At 38.3% G+C, this 22,670-nt stretch overlaps 2 protein-coding genes across 4 annotated transcripts in view; one reads left to right on the top strand and one right to left on the bottom strand.

The window, feature by feature from the left end:
* Window positions 1-10,185, bottom strand: part of MIPOL1 (mirror-image polydactyly 1) — a 357,607-nt gene extending 347,422 nt beyond the window's left edge. The window contains exons 1-2 of the mRNA XM_057306421.1: window positions 9,366-10,185; window positions 7,231-7,292 (exon numbers count right to left, since the gene is read on the bottom strand). The gene's annotated coding sequence lies outside the window, so the exon portion shown is untranslated. The remainder of the gene's footprint in view (window positions 1-7,230; window positions 7,293-9,365) is intronic.
* The window catches only part of SLC25A21 (solute carrier family 25 member 21), a 470,551-nt gene continuing 457,343 nt past the window's right edge, over window positions 9,463-22,670 (top strand). For 2 of the 3 annotated variants that reach the window (XM_048220705.2, XM_048220721.2), the window contains exon 1: window positions 9,869-9,950. In XM_048220705.2, the coding sequence (XP_048076662.1) occupies window positions 9,881-9,950 (70 nt within the window). In that variant the 5' untranslated portion in view covers window positions 9,869-9,880. Of the gene's footprint in view, window positions 9,951-22,670 lie in introns of all 3 variants that reach the window. The other variant, XM_044389466.3, reaches the window with a different exon arrangement.

Genomic DNA, 22,670 nt, shown 5'->3' with positions numbered 1-22,670 from the left:
GCAACTAATGAATCATCAAACTTTACATCAAAAACCAGGGATGTACTGTATGGTGACTAACATAATATGATTAAAAAAAAACATTAAAAATAAATATAAATAAATAAATAAATAAATAAATCAGCCAAAAAAAACCAAAACAAAATAAAACAAAACAAAACAAAAAACATACACCAAAAGCACATTAAAAGGATTAAACACTGGGGCACCTGGGTGACTCAGTCTTGGGCATCCTCTTGATTTCAGCTCAGGTTGTGATCTCGGGGTGGGATCAGGCCCAGTGGCAAGCTCCAAGCTTGGCATGGAGTCTACTTCAGATTCACTCTCTCCCTCTCCCTCTGCTCCTCCCCCTACCCCTGCTCAGGCACTCTCTCTTTCTTTCTCTCTCTCTAAAATACATACATACATACATACATACGTACATACAATATTTTTTTAAAAAAGGATTAAACACCATGGATAAAGTGGGATTTATCCCAGAAATACAAGGGTGGTTCAACATAATCCATGTAATATATCATATTATTATGACAAAGGAAAAATACCCGCATGACCATCTCAATTGATTGTAGAAAAAGCACTTGACAAAATTTAACTTCTTTTTATGATAAAATACTCAGCAAAACAGGAATAGAAGGGAACTCCCTTGACATAAAAAATATATTCGTGAAAAATCTACATGTAACATTCAATGATAAAAGACTGAAAGCTTTCCCTCTAAGGTCAAGAATAAGACAAGGATGCCTAATATCATCACTGCTATTCAGCATTGTACTGGAAATCCTAGAGAGAGCAATTATTCAAGAAAAAGAAATAAAGGCATCCAAATTGGAAGGGAAGAAGTAAATCTATCCCTATTTGCAAATGGCGTGATTCTACATAGAGAAAATCCCAAAGAATCCACCAAAAAAATTAATACATGAATTCAATGGAGTTGTAGGTCACAAGATCAATACACAAAAATCAATGGTTTCTATATACCAGCAATGAATAATCTAAAAAGGAAATAAAACAATTATTTTACTACAACATCCAAAAGAATAAAATACGAGTAATAAATTTAATCAAGGAGGTAAAAGACTTGTACACTAAAAACTACAAAAACAATGCTGAAAGAAATTAAAGACCTAATTAAATAGAAAGGTATTCTAAGTTCACAGATTAAAAGCCCACACAACTAAAATGCACTACTCTCAAAAGTGATCTACATATTCATTGCAACCCCTATAAAAATTCCAATGGCCTTTGTTACATAAATGGATAAACTGATCCTCAAGTTCATATGGAATTGCAAGGGGCCTCAAACAGTCAAGACAATATTGGAAAAGGAAAAGATGGAGGATGCACGTGTTTTGATTTCAAAACTTATTACAAAGCGACGTTAACCAAAATAGTGAGGTACAAACATAAGGATAGACATATAGACCAATGGAAAGAATAGAGCCCAGAAAGAAACCCAAATATCTATGGCCAGTTGATTTTTGACAAGGATACCAAGACCATTCAATGGGGAAAAATAGTCTCTTTAACAGATGGTGCTGGGATATCTGGATAACCATATGCAAATGAATGAATTTGGATGCCAACTTCACTCCATATGCAGGCATACTTCATTTTGTTGCACTTTGCTTTATTGCATTTCACAGATAGTGTGTTTTTTACAAATTGAATATTTGTGGCAACTCTACATCAAGTAAGTATATCAGTGTCATTTTTCCAATAGCATTTGCTCACTTTGTGTCTCTGTCACATTTTGGTAATTCTTGCAATATTTCAACTTTTTCATTATTTGTTATTCAGATCTGTGATCGATGATCTTTGATGTTACCATTGTAATTATTTTTGGGGCACCATGAACCATGCTCATATAATAAATTTAATCAATAAATGTTGTATATGTTCTGACCAGTTTACCAACCAGCCATTTTTCCATCTCTATCCCTCTCCCTAGGCTTCCCTATTTCCTGAGACACAACAATATTGAAATTATACCAATTAATAATTCTACAATGTCCTCTAAAGTGTTCAAGTAAAAGGAAGAGTCACATGTCTCTCACTTTAAATCAAAAGCTAGAAATGATTAAGCTTAGTGAGAAAGGCACGTTGAAAAGCCAACATAAGCTGAAAGCTAGGCCTCTAGAGCCAAAAGGCGAGGTTGTGAATTCAAAAGAAAAGTTCTTGAAAGAAATTAAAAGTTCTACTCCAGTGAACACATGAACTAGAAAGCAAAGCAGTCTTATTGCTGAAATGGAAAAAAATTTAGTGATCTGGATAGAAGATCAAATCAGACACATTCCCTTAAGCCAAAGCCTAATCCAGAACAAGGCCTTAACTCTCTTCAGTTCTATGAAGGCTGAGAGAGGTGAAAAAGCTGCAGAAGAAAAGCATTGAGTATAAGAAAAGAAGGCCTCTCCGTAACATAAAAGTGCAAGGTGAAGCAGCAAGATATCCAGAAGATCTAGCTAATTAATGAAGGTGGCTACACTAAACAACAGATTTTCAATGCAGATGCAACAGCCTATTGGAAGAAGATGCCATCTAGGATTTTCATTGATAGAGATCAATGACTGGCTTCAAAGCCTTCAAATAACAGACTGACTCTCTTATTAGGGTCTAATGCAGCTGGTGACATTAAGTTGAAGCCAATGCTCGCTTACCATTCTAAAGTTCGTACAGCCTTTAAAAAATATGCTAAATCTACTCTGTCTGTGCTTTAGAAATGTAAAACAAAACCTGGATGATAGTCCATCTGTTTATAACATGGTTTACTGAATATTTTAAGCCCACCATTGAGACCTACTGCTCAGAAAAAGAATTTCTTTCAAAATATTACTGCTCATTGACAATACACCTGGTCGCCTGAGAGCTCTGATGGGGAAGTGCAGTAAGATTAATATTGTTTTCATGCCTAACACAACATCCATTCTGTACCCCACAAATCAAGAAGTATTTTTGACTTTCGAGTCTTATTATTTAAGAAATACATTTTGAAAGGCCACAGCAGTCATAGGTAGTGATTCCTTTGATGGATCTGGGCAAAGTAAATTGAAAACCTTTTGGAAAGGATTTACCATTCTAGATGTCATTAAGAATGTTTGTGATTCGTGGGAAGAGGTCAAAATATCAACATTAACAGGAGCTTGGAAGAAGTTGATTCCAACCCTCAATGATGACTTTGAAGGATTTAAGACCTCAGTAGAGAAAGTAACTATAGATGTGGTGGAAATAGCAAGAAAACTAGAATTCGAAGTGGAGTCTGAAGATGTGACTGATTTGCTACAATCTCATGATCAACCTTTAATGGATGAGTTAACTTCTTATAGATGAAAAAAAAAAGTGGCTTCCTGAGATGGAATCTACTCCTAATGAAGATGCTATCAGGATTGTTGAAATAAAAACAAAGGATTTAGGATACGACACAAACTTGGTTGATAAAGCAGTGGCAGGGTTTGAGAGGATTGGCAGCAATCCTGAAAGAAGATCTACTGTGGGTAAAATGCTATGAAAGAACTTTGCACGCTACAGATAAATCATTCGTGAAAAGGAAGAGTCAATGGATGTGGCAAATGTCATTGTCTTATTTTAAGAAATCGCCACAGCCACCCAATTTTCAGCAACCACCACCCTGATCAGTCAGCAGCCATTAACACTGAGGCAGGACCCTCCACCAACAAAAAGATTATGACTTGCTGAAAGTACAGATGATGGTTAATATTTTTAGCAATAAAGTCTTTTTCAATGAATGCATGCATGTTGTTTTTTTTTTAGACATAATACTATTGCACACTTAATAGAGTACAGTATAATGTAAAAATAACTTTTATATGTACTGGATAACCAAAAAATTCATTTGGCTTTATTGTGATATTTGCTTCATTGTGTTGGTCTGGAAATGAACCCACAGTACCTCGGTGGTACGACCATACAAAAATTAACTCAGAATTAACCAACAACCCAAATAAAGAGCTAAAACTATAAAACTACTACAAGAAAATATCAGATTAAATTTTTATTACCTTGAATTTGGCAGTGGATTCTTAGTTTGACACATAAACAACAAAAGAACAAATAGATAAATTGGATTTCATCAAAATTAAAAGCTTTTGTGCATCAAAGGACATTGTCAAGAAAGCAAAAACAACACACAGAATGGGAGAAATATTGGCAAATCATATATCTGATGATTTTAATATACAGAATACATAAAGAATTCTTACAACACAGTAACGAAGACAACCTAATAAAAAATGAGCAATAAACTTGAATAAATATTTCTCCAAAGAAGATATACGAATGGCCAAAAGCATGTGAAAAAGATAGCCAATTTCATTGGCCATTGAGGAAATGCAAATTAAAGCCACAATGTGATACCACCTCCTCACACAGACTAGGATGGCTATAATTTAAAAATATATATATGAAAGTAAGTTTGGGAGAAATGTGGAGAAGTAGGAAGGCTTTACACTTCTTTGGATATATAAAATAGAACAGCCACTGTTGGGGCACCTGGGTGGCTCTGTCGGTTAAATGTCCGACTCTTGATTTCAACTCAGGTCACAATCTCAGGCTTGTAGGATGTCGCATCGTGTAAAGCCTGCTTAAGATTCTCTCTCCCTCTGCCCTTCCCACCTCAGTCTCCTAAACTGTCAAATAAGGAATCAATTAAAGTCTCTTCCAGGTTTGTCATCCTGTGATTCTAAAAAGATAAAGTAGGCTTCACTTATATGAGCTCTTTTACTTAAACCAGTGATTCTCCACTAAGGACACTTTTGCCCTGGAGGGAACAGTTAGTAATGTCTGGAGACATCTCTGGTTGTCACAAGTGGGGATGGAGAAGCTACTGGCAGCTAATGGGTACGGGCTAGGGACGCTGCTAAATATCCTGCATTGCGCAGGACAGACTCCCACAACAAAGAATTATGTGGCCCAAAATGTTAATGGTGCCATTGCTGAGATGACCCTGACTTAATAAACAGAAAATTCACTCCATTCTCACATATGCAATTTGTGACATTGAAGTTAGTGTTTTTCTAACTTCAGATATATAAAATTCCTGATCTAGCTTATCAATTCATTGTTTACCAAAGTCAAGAATGCTACAAGCTACTTACTCTGAATAATTTTACATTTTGATTTTTTTTGTATGGGTAGAAAAGCTGAAATAAAAATTAGAACATAATAACAACATAGCTAGTGATTCAGAAAGAGGCCTCCTAAATTATACATACTTAAGTTTAAATAATATCTCAAATATTCATTGTGACTTCAGGCAAGTTACTTAACTTGCCAGTATAAGATGAGGATAAGAATATTTCTGTCACGGGGATATTGTGAACAAGATAATGCGTTACAAATAAGCATTAAATGAAGGTTGTCATTATTCCAATTTGCTAGGCAGGCTGAATATGACTGGAAACTTGCAGGTTGCTCTACACTTTTCTAGAATCTCCCTGATATCCCCCTTCCTAATTCTCTTTTAATTTCTTCTTTCTAATCTTCCATGAACCAAGATATTAGATAACCACCCTACCGACATATTTAGAATTGGGTCTAAAACTAGTTCTACAGGAAGGCCTGGGAAGATCCTAGGATCAAAGTGTATCAATTTCTGCATGTTGACTGCTTAGAGGCCTTAACTTCTAGGTTCCCAGCTTATGTCCCTAATAACAGAATTCTGTTATATAAATGACATCTAAGTGTTGTTCCTATTATATCACAAAATATTAAAAAAAGTTGCCCAAGTAATTATTTTGTTCATACTGTTCACTAAAGTTCCTTGGAATTTAGAAATGCTCTGTTAGATGATGAGAAAATCTAATGCACCAGAACCTAAGTCCTAAAAAATAATATGATACCTTGGTATTTGTAAGTTATAAGCCAGTTAGAGCTTAGAGCAGTGATAATCAGACCCACAAATTTTAAAGCCGGTCTTTCACTTGCAAATAGCATTTCTTCGGTACTTTTAATACTTCTGTAAAAGAATATTATGAAATAACAGATCTTTTGAATAGTTCAAGAGTTATAATCTCCTCTTTTCATCAAGATTTCTTACTCTTGTGTCCACAAACCACTCTTTCCAACTTTCCACCCTATTCCATGGATGGACTCCATGTGTGCCAAATTCTGCCCCTAATTAAAAGAATCTATGGACCTACAGTGGCTCTGTATCTTTCAATGAACGGTATTTCAAAATGTGGGTCCCATCATAGTACAAGTACTACAGGGTTATATTGTATTTTCTAGTTAGACACTGATGAAGTAAACTTTAAATTTGAGGAAAACAAAATTTTTCAGAATGAGCAAATACTGTCATTTTAAAATATAGCTTTTCATTCCTAAACTTTTCCCCAAAGTGGCAGATACTGCTGATTGTTTCCCAGTATGTTCTTCCCCTTCTTCCATAATGTTTGTTTTTGTTTTTTTCCTACGCTCATTGACACACAGCAAAATACTACCTTTCCCAATTTCCCTTATACCCCTTATGGCCAAGTTCTGACCAATGAGATCTCTGTAATTTCCAGGGCCGCCTTTACCCTTATCTTTCTCCTCCTTCTGCTGGCTGGAACCTTATTCATGGTTTACAACTGGGTTTGCATAAGAAGAAAAATAAATTTGTATCTTATTTAACCACTATTATTTTGGTCTTGAACAGTAGTAGCTGATCTAAGGACCCAATACAAAAACCTTATTCCAAAACAACACTGAATAAATTGTCAGAGATTTAAGTTTAGTGAGGATTTTAAGGCTCCTGGCAGTTTAGTTTCTAGCCATTCTGGAAACTGATAGATAAATCAATACTTTAATTATGTAGTTCTCAACCAAGGTTAGCTAAGTAATCAATAATGTAAAAATATAAGCTTGGGGTGCCTGGGTGGTACAGTTGGTTAAACATCCAATTCTTGGTTTCAGCTCAGATCATGATCTCAGGGTTGTGAGATCCAGCCCTGTGTGGGGCTCCATGCTCAGCAGGGAGACTGCTTAAGAATCTCTCTCCTTTTCCTCCCCCCCCCCACCTCTCTACCCCTGACTGCCCGCATGAGGGATCTCTCGCTCTCTCTCAAATAAATAAATAAATAAATCTTTAAAAAGTAAAATAAAAATATAAGCATGATACTTTAGCAGTTTTGCTCTAATATCAGGACATTACAGCATTATATAAAATAATAATAGAAAGTAATTGTGATGGATTCAGTCTAGGGTATCTGAAATAGTAGGTCAAATGAATTTTACCTTTTTTTTTCTCTCAGTGCTAAACCTTGCAGCATTCCAAAACTGGTCACAGGCAAATTCGGCTGCAGATAAAAGATACATCCCATAATCAGAGCTCTCAGCACAGTGGGTATTTGTCGACTCTGGATCGATACTGGCTGACTCCCAAGCTTCAGAATATTCTTATACCTAGACCCTATATCCTCAACTATTCTCGAGGTATAGGACTATATTATTTGTGATATCAGGCTTTGCTTTTTTTTAACTCCAAAAAAAATCGGTGCTAGCCCAAAGAGATTAAAAATTGGTAGCAATTTTTTACTGATATTTGGAACTATGTCTAGGAGAGTCTTCTCACTGAATTTACAGGTGTTGAGAGACTGACGTCTTAGTGAGGCCACCAATTTGCACTCACCTCCTCAGGATAAGATATTCAGAGACTAAGGTACTCATAGAATTGGTTAAAAGTCTATCTTTACACTGATCTGACTGAACAAAAAAAGGCTATTTTTAAATCTTGACCTGGGAATATGATTGTATTTCCTGAAATAATCTAGGGAAGACAAAATTTCACTTATATTGCAATATGGTGGGATTTCTTCCGTTAGATTATATGCTCTGCCAGGGATTTTAAGTGTTACATTGCCAGCACATAGGGAAGCTTTCAAGGAATGAATGTAGAATTTGGTTCAGTGTATGCCTTGAGGTTCAATAGTTGTGACACTTTTTTTAACCTTAAAAAATTCTCCACTTATATATATGAATAAATGAAATTAATTGGGGGGGCATTTAATTATTTTAGGTTTCTGTGTGACAGAATGTAGTTTGGCCTGTGGCTAAGATTTAAATCCACAATCCCGTTGCAGTTAGAAGAGGGAATCTGGAATCAAATCCCAGCAATATTATTAATTCATGGCATGATCCTGGGAAACTCAGTTTCCTCATTGGAATATGAGGGAAATGTTTTCTATGAGCTCTGAAATTCTAATTTTAGTGCTCAGTATATAATAGATATATAATTTGTTGAATAAATGATTCTGTATTGCACTCAAGACCTCAAATTTAATTAGTAAAAGACTGAAACATTCCTCAAAAGCTTTTACTTTAGCTAAACAGCAAAAATTTCTGAAAACTATTTCTTGGTAAACATTTCAAACAGTAATTTCAGTCAAATATTTAATCAAATATGAGAAAATTTATTTTTGCCTATCTGATCCATAAGCAGCAAGTCTACTCAATTCCTTACTTTCAACAATTTTGCCCATCAGATATCATTATTAACAGCTTTTAATAGCTCAGCCTCAGAAATAAAAACAAAATATGAAACTATTATATTTTGCACATTTAATTGGAAAGCATATATATTAAGTTTTAACCATATTACATTCCTGATATTCAACTGTTTTTGGTTTTCAAAACTGGCAATTCTATGTGGTTCAAACTGAATGTATTTAGTATTAAATACAATGTTTAAGAAATAATATGACAATAGGGGCTCCAAATCCTCTCATTCAACCTTGTACTGGTATCATTTCCTACCCGTTAGGGGTGTGGCAAATATTTTTCTAAAATTTCATAATATTGTGTCTCTTCTACACGGCATTTGTAACTTGCGGCTTAAAAATTGTATAAATTAATACGTTTTGCCAAATATCCTAAAGGGCTGGTACAAAAAATGAAATGTTTTTATAGAAAGAATACACTGATAGCTCCTTAATATTCCTTGATTATTTAGCTCTGTGGTTGACAAAACTTAACGATCTTAACAAGCATTGGAGAACTTACTAAATTAACACAGGTTTCTGAGCCCTATATCCAGAGATTCTGATTCAGTCGGTAGGGGTGGGGCCATGAATTTGCCTTTCTTACAAACCCTCACATTACGTTTATGTTTTTGGATCTTAAGCTCATACTTGGAGCAACACTGACGTGGAGTACTGAAGAGACTTCTTTGTAACAAGGCCTCTTCTTTATTTTGGTCTTTCAATAAACAGAACTCAAGTTTCTGAGGTGTGATAAGCTCCCTTAAGCCAGAACCATTTCTTTGTAAAGAACTACATTCACTTAATTGTGCGATAATTGCAAATTGGATTTGCTCTGAGTTGGTCTCTCTAACCCACAACCGGCGCACAGCTAACCGCAAAGGACGCGTTCACCTGTCGGTCCTTCAGAACCTCGCGGAGCGCTGGCTTGCCCGGAGGGCAAGGGTCGGCCCAGCCGCGCCGCAGCCGGGCTCCCTTCTGGGCCAGCGTTATCAGAGGCAGCGCGTCCCGCTTGACTAACTGCAGGAGGCTCCTGATAGGGAAGCGCGTGGGCGCCAATCTAGGAGACCAAACCCGACCCACCGCGGGCCGCCAACCCAAACGCATCCGCGAGTCTTCTTTCCGCCGGGGTCCTTCTTGGAGCCCACGGGGCCTGGCAGGGGCGACAGTGAGCCCCCGAAGGGGTGCAGCGGGCAGGTTCGGACCCACCGGAGAGCACGCAGCGAGTCTGCGCCCTGAGCCGCTGCCTCCGAGCGGTCGCCGAATTGCCGCCTCACGGGGAGCCACTCCGCGCAAGGACCTACTCAGCGCCGGCTCTCTCGATCAGAGGAATTTCTACAGGCCCGGCAGCGAGGCCGGCGAGCTCGCCCACTCATCGCGGCCCATTCGGTCGTCCCGGCTTTGCGAAGATGTCCGCCAAGCCCGACGCCGGCTTCGTGAAAGAGGCTTCTCGCCAGATCCTGGCCGGTGGTTCCGCTGGTAAGGTCGCCCCGCCCCGCCGCGGGCCAGTTGCTTTTTCCTTCGCGTGTCCCGAAAACTTTCCTCAGACGAGTCTCCCTACCGAAGTTTCTCCCCTGAATTCCGCGCCGCGGGCGCAGCGCCCGAGCCCGCCGAACGGGAGAGCAAAGGAGGCCGGGAGCGGACGGCGGACGCCGGGTGCCCGAGGGCAAGTCCCCGGCGCCGCCGCTCTCGCGCGCCCCGCCTCCCGTGCCCTAGCCTGGAAAGCGAGCGGGGCAGCCCCAAGGCCTGCAACTTGGAGGAGGCCTTTATGCGGAGCGGGCTGCTTTGCTTGAGAGGATCCGGTTTCTGTCAGACTTAGTTTTGCTCTCAGTTGTAGTCTTCTTCTGGGTAATTCAGGTCTTACGTAACTCCTGCCTCGCTCATTCAAGTACACACCTCAGCTCTTCTCGATGCAGACTGTGCTTCCTTGGGGCTATTCGTGCCTTAAATAGGCATATTAAAATTAAATGCGTATATTAACACATATCAACACCTTTGGTATAATTGGCTCACGTTAGTTTATGGAGAGTTATGCTGTGGGGAAAAAAACATCAGAAAAAATTTGTTCGTGGAAACAGTTACTAAGTGTAGCTAGAGAAAGTTAGTAACCCGTGAGATTATGTTGTGTGAATGTGTGTTAAAGATATTTTAAAACAAATTATGAGTTGATTGAAAATTTAATTTTTCATAACTGTGATGCATTTTTATTATAAATGTATAATTACTGTAATTCACTCATCACCATAAAACATTTTTCTAAATGTAGGTAGTCTCTTAATAAGTTACACTGTGGCAACTCTAGTAAATCATGTAAAGAGAGTGACTAGATGACCAATGTTTAACATCGACTAGTCAAATTTATTTTCAAACTTGGACTTTTTATAAAGGCCTATTATAAATTATGACTAGTTATCATTATGTCATGAACCACTTGCATCTCAGGAGTACCACACGCAGCCAAATGTATCAATTACAGTCTGTACACTTTCCCAAAGATGATATTTCGTTAACATGGCAACCAAGACATTCATCTCTTATATGTGATTGTGCTTTGTCCATCCATAATTATGACGTTAGAGGTCCCACTGTCTGCTTTTTTAGTTGTTTCCCTGTAGTGATGATGAATTTTCACCAGTTTACTCACCATTTTGGCTAGTTTCACAATGTCCAAGACTCTGTCAGCTGTCCCTGGCTCAGTTGATTCAGAGTCCATGACCCTGATCAAAGAAAACTTAGCTGTCCCAATAGTAGAATAAGGCTGATTGATGAACATCCTAACCTATGACTAATGATTCAGAAGCATCTGTATTTGGCTTAGGCGATCATACTCTATACTAGACGCAGCTAAATTCAAGGGATGTTAAGAGTAGATCAAACTGTAATCCTACTTACACTGTTTTGTTGGATGATAAATATTTGGCACAGATATAATGTGTGATTCTATCATGTTCTTACAGTTGTAACTAATCTGAATGAAGATTAGTACATTTCTAAGGTAAATTAAACAGTGTAGTTGATTTATGTATTTAGTACTATGGAATTGTTGATAAATGATGAGAATAATTTATACTTTCATCATAGTATGATGATTCTACTTGGGCAATAACATTTTCATAGGATTTTATATTGGACTTTAATAAATGCAGACTAATCATATTACATATACAGGTCCAGGGGCAAAAAGAAACTAATATACAAGAGAGGTAGAATTTTAATAAATATAGAAAATGCATTTGAATCTCTAGTGCTGGAGCTCTCATTACTGATAATGTTATCAAATACAACACCTCTGTGTGTGTATTATATGACCTTTTGAGGGTAAAGGTTAAAAATACATTCTGGCTTTCTTAAGGGGGAAAAAAAAAGCTGGGGATGTTTATTGGAGAAATAACCAGGGTATCTCATGGAGTTCAAGGTCTTGATGCATTCCTGGAAGAGACTGGAATCAGGAGCTAGAACACTGAGGGGAGCTCAGGAAGTGAACTCTTGCCATCTCGTACCCTTTCTCACTTTGTCAAATGGTTAAAGCATTTCCAAGGCAGCAGGGTGGTGGTGAACCATAGGGTCACAGGTAATACTAATAGAGTTGTTAGGACGGCTTGCCATACCCAAATGGATTCAGACAGCTATTACTTATAAAGACAGGAAAAGCAAGTCATTATGGTGTCAGTTCCCTGTGTCCCTTATTCCATGGATGACACCAAACTAGAGAGGCCAGATGATACGCGGTATGAGTGGTGGGTCACTTTGCTGTTGAGGAGGTGCCTCAGAACCACAGTCAAACAGTCTTATCCACTTACACTGAAGGCTGCAGCTTTTCCTAAATGGAAGTGAGGTGAAAAATCTTGTGTTCAACTGAAACTAGGGAGATAGATGAGAAATGGCCTTACGGCAGTCTTCCATAACATAACAGGAGAAACCGCTTCTCAGCTCTTCCTCACCAGTCTGCTTATCTTCCCTTGGGGCAGAGGAAGTCACAGGGCATTCTGCCAAGACTCAGGTCAGACTGTGGCCTAGCCCTGCCTATAGGGTTATATGGAGATGTACAAGGTTGTCAACATGCCAGGCTGGGGAGCTATTTCCCTGTGCCGTCCTGGTGCCTTCATCAGTTTTTTTTCCTTACAACTGACTGCTGTTTTTTGCTCTTCCATCTACATGACAGAGTGTGGTTCCTAACAGCCCTTGAATTTACATGCTCTTGACTTCTGTAGAGACAGTGAGAGACTGACTTGATTTTTTTTTTCAGTTCTTGTGTAAAATCATGGGAAAGACTCAAGATAACCCAATTTTGGACAGGGGCCCACCTCTGCACCAGTCAGTTGTAGCCACTGCCCATGTGGATATGTGGGGCAGCAGTGGGCATGGGGATTTCAGGGGAGATTTATTTTCCAGAGAAGCCAGACACATCATGAGATGGGCAATAGATGACTTTCATAACAATATATGTCTGTCTTTCATTAAAAGATGGTTTGCGATGTTTGTATTTGAAAGACCAAAGAGATTGATGCGCTGACAGTTGCTTAGACAGTATACATCTAAAGACTGGCCTTGAGCTTGTAGCTATACCTAATATATAAAGTTATTGTTACCAATGGCAACTTTGTTTTATATGATGAAAGCTATGCTCAAGGCAAGTCCATATGAATTGAAGTTTTACAGAGCAGGCTTCTAGTCTGTATTTTCAGCTTCAACTAATCATCTAAGATTCACGTGAAAGAATATAAACCAATGATGAGAACTTCAGGAAGATCAACAAATCCAAACACTGCAGGAGGAGTAAGGATGAGAATGACAAGAGGCCATTGGAGTACACCCTTGGTGCTCAACATGTGACCTGTGGATGAGCAGCCTCAGGCACATGGTAGCACCTGGAAGCTTGTTTAAAATGTAGGCTCTCAGGCATCACTCCAGATCTGCCATATCAGAATCTGCATTATAGGAAGGACTCCAAGTCTTTCATCTGCACTTTCCAGTTTTAGAAGCACTGCGTTAGAAGACCTTTGAGGAAAAGAGATTATAATTTATAGAGGGGAACCAGATTGGCAGAGGATTACAAGTTAAAACATTCTTGGTTTTCATTGCTGACCAGAGAGAGAAGAATGCATTCTGCACACTTTATTATATGCTCCCAGTTTAGCTGTCAGTCTTATTTTCCACTCCTCTCCTACACATGCCACTCAGTTTCTGCTAAATAGATCTGTTTGCCGTACTTGAATGTTACCTGTACCTTTGCACTTGTATTCACGATGCCTGGAATGTCCTCCTCTTATTTTCTCTACCTATTGAAATCCTACCTATTTTCCAAGGCCAAGCTTGAAAACTGTTTTCTGCATGAAGGTTTCCCAGATAGCCTCTACAGCCTCATCCAGCTTAACATTCTCATTAACATGTGAATGGCACAAATAATCAAAATAACTAACATTTATTGAATAAATACTAAATGGTAAACTCAGTTCTAAGCTTTACATGTATCAACATGTTTAATCCTCTTCACAACTCCAGGATGAAGACTGATGCACAGAGGGCCTAATTAATTTGCCTATGGTTGCACTAGCATGCAACCATTTCTGTAGGAAATCAGGGTAGGAGAGGGACAAGGAGGGTATTGTTTCCATTGTGAGACATTTTTAGAATTTGGGGAGATCAAATTAAGTCTACTATCCCTTACGATTTCCATATTTCTTGTGAGTTTACATCCCTTAAAAGAGATCTTTTATCTACAAATACAATTCTTACAGACTTTCTGCTAAATAGCGTGTTTCTCTTTCTAAATATTTTCATATACATGGGTGCAAGATTAGCTTTTAGCCAAAAGAAAATTCTCAATCCATCTGGAGTCTAAATGTGCAGTTGGGCACATTGTATACTGAAAAAGGGCTCTGGCCACTGGAGCAAGTGGGAGCTGAAATCTAGCCCATGATGATTCATAATCCATGTATCCTAGAGTAGAGATGTATCCATCTGGGGGAGTAAGGACACCTTTTTCTTTTCTTTTTTTAAATTTACTTATTTTTTAATTTAAATTTGATTAACATATAATAGTTTCAGAGGTGTAGGTCTGTGAATCATCAGTCTTATGTACCACCCAGTGCTCATTACATCACCTGCCCTCCTTAATGTCCATCACCTAGTTACCCCATCCCCCCACCCTCCAACAACCCTCCCCTCCAGCAACCCTCAGTTTGTTTCCTAAGATTAAGAGTCTCTTATGATTTGTCTCCATTTTCATCAGTTTTATTTTTCCCTCCCTACCTCTATGATCCTCTGTTTTGTTTCTTAAATTCCATATATCAGTGAGATCATACGATAATTGTCTTTCTCTGATTGACTTATTTCGCTTAGCATAATACCCAACGACGTTCCATTCAAGTCGTTGCAAATGGCAAGATTTCATTTTTTGATGGCTGCGTAATATTCCTATATAAACCACATCTTCTTTATCCATTCATCTGCCAGTGGACATCTGGGCTCTTTCCATAGTCTGGCTATTGTGGAGATTGCTGCTATAAACATTGAGGTGCAGGTGCCCCTTCAGATCACTACATTTGTATCTTTGGGGTAAATACCCAGTAGTGCAATTGCTGGGTCATAGGGTAGCTCTATTTCCAATTTTCTGAGGAACCTCCATCTGTTTTCCAGAGTGGTTGTACCAGCTTGCATTCCCACTAGCAGTGTAAGAGAGTTTCCCTTTCTCCATATCTTCGCCAGTCTCTGTGGTTTCCTGATTTGTAAGTTTTAGCCATTCTGATCAGTTTGAGGGGGTGTCTCATTGTGATTTTAATTTGTATTTCTCTGATGCCAAGTGATGTTGAGCGTTTTTTCATGTGTCTGCTGGCCATTTGTAGGTCTTTTTTGGAGAAATGTCTGTTCATGTCTTCTGCCCATTTCTTGATTGGATTATTTATTTTTTGGGTGTTGAGTTTGATCAGTTCTTTATAGAGTTCGGATACTAGCCCTTTATCTGATAAGACATTTGCAAATACCTTCTCCCATTCTATTGGTTGTCTTTGGTTTTGTCAACTGTTTCCTTTGCTGTGCAAAAGCTTTTTATCTTGATGAAGTCCCAATAGTTCATTTTTGTCTTTGTTTCCCTTGCCTTTGGAGATGTCTAGCAAGAAGTTGCTGCGGCCAAAGTCACAGAGGTTGCTGCCTGTGTTCTCTAGGATTTTGATGGATTCCTGTCTCACATTTATGTCCTTCATTCATTTTGAGTCTATTTTTGTGTATAGTGTAAGGAAATGGTCCAGTTTCATTCTTCTGCATGTACCTGCCCAATTTTCCCAACACCATTTGTTGAAGAGACTGTCTTTTTTCCATTGGATATTCTTTCCTGCTTTGTCAAAGATTAGTTGACTAAAGAGTTGAGGGTCCATTTCTGGGTTCTTTGTTCTGTTCCATTGATCTTTGTGTCTGTGTTTGTGCCAGTACCATACTCTCTTGATGATTACAGCTTTGTAATACAGCTTGAAGTCCAGAATTGTGATGTCTCCAGCTTTGGTGTTCTTTTTCGACATTCCTCTGGCTTTGGTGTCTTTTCTGGTTCCATAAAAATTTTAGGATTTTTCCACCTCTGTGAAAAAAGTTGATGGTATTTTGATAGGGATTGCATTGAATGTATAGATTGCTCTAGGTAGCATAGACATTTTAACAATATTTGTTCTTCCAATCCATGAGCATGGTTTTGTTGTTTGTTTGTTTTCCATTTCTTTGTGTCTTCCTCAATTTTTTTCATGAGTGTTCTGTAGTTTTCTGAGTAAAGATCCCTTGCCTCTTTGGTTAGGTCTACTCCTAGATATCTTATGGGTTTTGGCATAATTGTAAATGGGATCGATTCCTTAATTTCTCTTTCTTCTGTCTCATTGTTAGTGTATAGAAATGCAACTGATTTCTGTGCATTGATTTTATATCCTGCCACTTTACTGAATTCCTATATGAGTTCTAGCAATTTTGGGGTGGAGTCTTTTGGGTTTCCTCATAGAGTATCATGTCATCTGTGAAGAATGAGAATTTGACTTCTTTGCCAATTCGGATGCCTTTTATTTATTTTTTGTTGTTGTCTGATTGCTGAGCTTAGGACTTCTAGTACTGTGTTGAACATCAGTGGTGATAGTGGACATCCCTGCCATGTTCCTGACCTTAGGGGAAAAGCTCTCAGTTTTTCCCCATTGAGAATGATATTTGCTATGGGCTTTTCATATATGGCTTTTATGATATGGAGGTATGTTCCCACTATCCCTACACTGTGGAGAGTTTTAATCAGGAAAGGATGCTGTACTTTGCCAAATGCTTTTCCTGCATCTATTGAGAGGATCATACGGTTCTGGGACATCTTTTTCTATTTCTCACAATGACCAAGGGGGTTGGTAGCAACCTGACAACAATACTGACATGATTCCCCCCAAACTTGCTGGAGTTCCCAAGGTCCCTTAAGCCTCAGTATTTCACATCATTACCTTGTCTTCTCACCAGTAGGGCTCCAGGAAGTTTCCCTTCTATGCACATCTCTTCCTTGGAGACAGGAACTTAGCTTTACCTCAGACCCTCCCATTCTCCTTAATAACCAGTTTGGGTTCTTCCATGTGTTTCCGAAGCTCACAGGGTTCTTATTTCCCATGTCATATAGAAGCCTTTTAGGCTCACTCAGATGGGTATTCTCCCCAAGTTCTCATTGGGCTTTTGCCTCTAACTTCAGAGTTTTCCAGGGCCTCTGGCAAGTCGTCTTGGGTCCCGGAGAGACCCTACTCTCACCAGAGCCTGTCAGGGTCCCTCCTGAGGGTATGCCTAGGCCTTGTCCACACTGAATTCCCTTGCACAGTGGTGTCTCTAAGACCCTCCTCCTCCTGTCTCCCAGAATCTCATACTCATATTCCCAGAAGTCTGCCAGTGCCACTCAGAGAACTTCCTACAGCATTTTCCCTCCTTATATCTCTTACATGATCACCATTCATGCAGGACACTGATTTATTTCCCAAAATTTTCAGGCTCCTCTCCAGCCCCACCCTAGTTTCTTATATCTTGTAGGCACACATCCCCATCACATCTCCAATTACAGGTTTTATTTTGTGTGTCTGCCTGGAGATATTTTAGTCAAATTGTGTAGTCAAAGTATTCTGGAAACAAGTTTTCCAAGTTTGCACTAGACACAGTTCCAGTACTTTGTGCAGTTTGTCTCATTAATCACCTTCAAGGGGTCAAATGAGAAAGTGAAACGAAAAACCTTTTTTAGGGGGAAAGAAGCCTGGGATTCATAGATAGGTCTCTGGGAAGTTAACTATTGAAAGTATAGGTAAAATGCACAATATACTGATGGCTGAGAGTCAAGGCTTTCAACCTAAAAAGGTAACTAAAATGGTACCGAATAATTTCAAATCTTATTTTTTAAACTCCTGATCTTATATATCTTATGTATCTTCATTTTTACAAGATTTTTTTTACCTTTTTTTGCTTTAATCCATAGTAGTTAAAATATAGTTTTAAAAAAAGTACCTTAACAGGTGGTATGTATACTAGTAGTCCTGTGAACTTTAATTTGGGCTAAGTAATAAAAGGGGTGATGTACTGGGGGGTAATCAAGGTTAAAATTTTGATCAAGGAAAAGTCTTTTTCAGAATGGATGCAAAGGGGACACACATGTGATTTGGATAAATGGCACCTTTCGAACTTCAGAACTTGGGAAAAATGCAATTGTTTGATAATAAATAGCAGGTTGTAGTGAAACAGGTGAGCCTTTAGGAACATCAAAGGAAAGCTAGAACCCATTATCTGGGTAATTAGGGAGGAAAAATTCCCCTTATTTCAACCGCATAGGAGGAAGCAACTCTACTGCTCAAATTAATTATAAAATACTGTTAAAAGATGTATTTTAAATAAAATGTGTCCTGTCTCTTTTTAAAATTTTTATTTAAATTCAATTTAATTACATATACTGTATTATTAGTTTCAGAGGTAAAATTCGGTGATTCGTCAGCTGCATACAACACCCAGTGCGTATTACTTCAAGTGCCCATCACCCAATTACCCCATCCCCCCCTCCCACCTCCAACAACCCTCACTTTGTTTCGTATAGTTAAGAATCTCTTATGATTTGTCTCCCTGTTTTTATCTTATTTTATTTTTCCTTCCCTTCCCCTGCGTTCATCTGTTTTACTTCTTAAATTCCACATATGAGTGAAATCATGGTATTTGTCTTTCTCTGACTGATTTATTTCACTTAACATAATACCGTCTAGTTCCATCCACGTCATTGCAAATGGCAAGATTTCATTCTTTTTGATGGCTGAGTTATATACCACTGTGTGTGTGTGTGTGTGTGTGTGTGTGTGTGTACACACCCCACATCTTTATTCATTCATCTGTTGATAGACATCTGGGCTCTTTCTTAGTTTGGGTATTGTAGACATTGCTGCTATAAGCATGGGGGTGCAGGTGCCCCTTCAAATCACTATGTTTGTATCCTTTGGATAAATACGTAGTAGTGCAATTGCTGGGTCATAGGGTAGCTCTATCTTGTCTCTCTTAAAGAAAATCTAGTTCTCAAAAATATGAATTTAAGCAAGAGCAAAATATGAATTGCATAACCATATTTCAAAGGATTTATTTTACTGTCCTTCAGTGAAAGACATTTTATTTATTTAATTATTTTTTAATATTGAATATCTACAATGTTTATTTACAAACTAAATTTCATCCTTATTTACTTATTTATTTTAGTGAAAGACAAAAGCATAAATATAATATGTGCGTACGTGATTTGGTTGACATAAAAACATTAATCAACTTTTTTAGAACATTTTAGGAATGTCTTGTAAACCAGCACTTCCTCATCTCCTTTGCCTGTGTGCTGCTTTCCCTTCCCAGTCTTGACTACAACATCTCAGAGCCGCTGAGAACCTCGTGTTTTAGGTAGAGCATAGTAGATGCTCAGAAATGTATGTTGACTGTAATAATGAATAAATATCAGAAGCTTAAGCCGTGGATTATATTCTTAGGGTCCTTCTCTGAAGAGAGAAAAGTATGCTGAGGTTCAAGTCATCAGACAATGAATATTTGCAACATTACTTTTCTTTAGCAATATTTTCTTATATTGTAATCATTTGGTAAATGAAGTGAAAAAATTATCTTCAGGTCTAAAATGTCTGCCACCTTCTGAGTGAGAGGTCTATGATAATTTTTAAAATTTATATATCATCTTTTGTTCCATCTCCCCAAAATGAAAAGAGGTGCACAAATCATTTTCAAACATCTTGATGATTTAAGCAGGTGATATCTTAATAAATGAAACTAGGTTAAGTAACATCTATGAGATTCTTTTTTTTTTTTTCATTTTTTAAAAAATTTATTTATTTGACAGAGAGAGAGAGACAGCCAGCGAGAGAAGGAACACAAGCAGGAGGAGTGGGGGAGGAAGAAGCAGGCTCCCAGAAGAGTAGGGAGCCTGATGCGGGGCTCGATCCCAGGACCCTGGGGTCACGCCCTGAGCCAAAGGCAGACGCTTAATGACTGAGCCACCCAGGTGCCCCAATCTATGAGATTCTTAATTGTTCTAGATTTTAACTGATTTTTCTTAACAATTTCTTTTCCTTTTGGTTTTAAATTATTACGTTTGTGCCAATTATTTCCATACTTTGATATGATCATGGCTTATACACATTCTAAGTATTTTATTAGATCTGTATCTTTTGATCCCTTGTATTAGTTTGCTAGGGCTGTCTGAACAATGTACCACAAACTGGATGGCTTGAAATAACAGGAACTTATTGTCATACAGTACTGGCTGTTAGAAGTCTGAAATCAGAGTGTGGGCAGGGCTGGTTCCTTCTGGAAGCAGCAAAGGGGAATTTGGTCCATGCTTCTCTCAGCTTCTGGTAGTTGCTCAGAATCATTGTGTTCTTTGACTGTCATCACATGGCTTTCTTTTCCCATCTGTCTCTTTATCTGTCCAAATTTCCCTCTTTTTATATCATTGGACTAGGGCGCACTCTAATCTGGTATGACCTCATCTTCACTTGATTATATCTGTTAAGACCCTATTTCTAAATAAGGTCACATACTAGGGTTTAGGACTTGAACATATCTTTTTGGGGGAACACAGTTCAACCCACACTTTTTTTTCTTCGTATTGTGTTCCATATCTCATTCATGTTCCATATCTCAAGCTATGGTCCTACGTTTCTCTTCCTTTCATTGTCAACCTTTGTGAAGAGTTCTTCGCTCAGTTTCCAACCTCCTATAACTGGCATATCAGTCTTTACCTTTCTGTTCAAACTGTTAACTACTGGTTTTCATTCTTAATTTTGCCTAATCTTTGTAAAATTTCACACTCTGACCAATTTTTCTCTTCAAAGTCATCTCTACAGTTGATTGTTACTCTCCTCTTCACATCCAATCACTTCTTTACTCTTTCCTTTGCTGGTTTCTCTTTGTTCCCTTTCCTCAAAAATTGGCATTCTGCAGGGTCCTAAGTTCTCTGCTCTATACACTCTTACCTCCCTGAGTGAGCCCATCTGCTCTCTGGCTTCAGTATTATCGATTTGCACGTAACTCCCCAATCTATATTTCCAACTTCTCGGTGTCCTACAGATTCAGATTTCTTTTTTCTTTTCTTTTCTTTTCTTTTCTTTTCTTTTCTTTTCTTTTCTTTTCTTTCTTTCCTTTTTTTTTTTTTAAGATTTTATTTATTTATTGGACAGAGAGATACAGCGAGAGAGGGAACACTAGCAGGGGAAGTGGGAGAGGGAGAAGCAGGCTTCCTCCTGAGCAGGGAGCCCAATGGGGGGCTCGATCCCAGGACCCTGGGATCATGACCTGAGCCAAAGGCAGACGCGTAACGACTGAGCCACCCAGGTGCCCCCAGATTCAGATTTCTAATTTATACAGTAGAAATAACGTGGGAACAAGAGTTATGTGGATTTTTAGTGATTTTCAAAGGTAATGTTTCAGAGGTAAATTTTGAAACTAGTATCAGATCATCAAATACCATTTTCTCTTTGTTGTATCATTGTACTCATCCTATTTTGAATTGTCTTTCTCATTCATTCTTTTTGTTAACTTAGCTAGTTACAAGTGACCTTCTCTGGGTGTTTGTTTGGGTTTAGATGGATCCTCCCTTGTTATCTAGTCAATAATTGAGATCAGACAAACAGGAAACAGTATGATAAATCTTAAGTGCTCACATTAATTGAATGATTACTATGTTTAAAGCACCTTACTTTGCTTAAATTATTGTTAATAATTTGTAATTTCTTGAGGATGAGGAAAGTGAAGCACAGAGAAATTAAGTAACTTGCTCAAGGCCAGTGACAGAACATGAACTCAAGCTCGATTTTCTTTGCTTTTAGAGCTTTTACTCCTACCCGATACCCCACCCTGCCTCATGGTGTGCAAAATGAGAAATCAGACTAGCAACCCCATAGAGGTTTGCCTTTATAAGACCTCTGTTCCTTCAGGCTGGTTTAAATATTATAGTTGCTCTAGAAACTCACACATTGATGAACAATCAAGATCTGCCTTTGGCATAACCAGCCATTTCTTGTTTTTTGCCAGACCTCTAAATGCCAGCCATAGTACGAGTATAAAATTCTCCATATCACCCATCAGGGGACTCTGTCAGCATTGACAGAGCTACCTCTTTTCTGTCATTCCCTACAGGCGATTGATTAGGAATGAGTTGAGCTCCAATCCTTGGGTAGTTGTTAAACAAGCCTTATACAATTAGGTAAGATACCAGAATGATTCACTGGAGTGAGAGCAACCCCAGAGTAGACTGGGTGAGCCTGGCTGTGAAAAAGGAGGGAATTTAAGTTGAATGAAATAAGTTTGTTTTGAGCTTTTTCATTTGCACGAATCTGGTAGCTTTAGGTGAGACACAGTGTGAATTCAGTTGAATGTCTGTAAAATCTAGAATGGACTATTATGGGGGGAATATAACTTTGGAGAAATAATAATGACATATTTTTCAGTAGAATTGAATGACACCTAAAGCAGAATTAAGCTCAAAAAGTTTTACATTATGAGAGAGAGGATGGGAGGGAGAAAGAGAGAGGACAAATGCCAATGAACTAATATTTCTTGAAAATTATCAATATTTATGGATGATCGAAATCAGAATAATACAGTTATAGGAAGTATTATTTTTGTTCTCGTTGATATGGCTGTTGCTGTTGTTGTTATTTGGAGAATGATTGTAGAGGTAAGTTAAAA

Source organism: Ursus arctos, unplaced genomic scaffold (assembly GCF_023065955.2).
Source record: "Ursus arctos isolate Adak ecotype North America unplaced genomic scaffold, UrsArc2.0 scaffold_37, whole genome shotgun sequence".
In the NCBI taxonomy this organism is placed as follows: Eukaryota; Metazoa; Chordata; class Mammalia; order Carnivora; family Ursidae; genus Ursus; species Ursus arctos.
The sequence above is the reverse complement of the archived record's forward strand: the minus strand, read 5'-3'. Positions and strand labels throughout refer to the sequence as shown.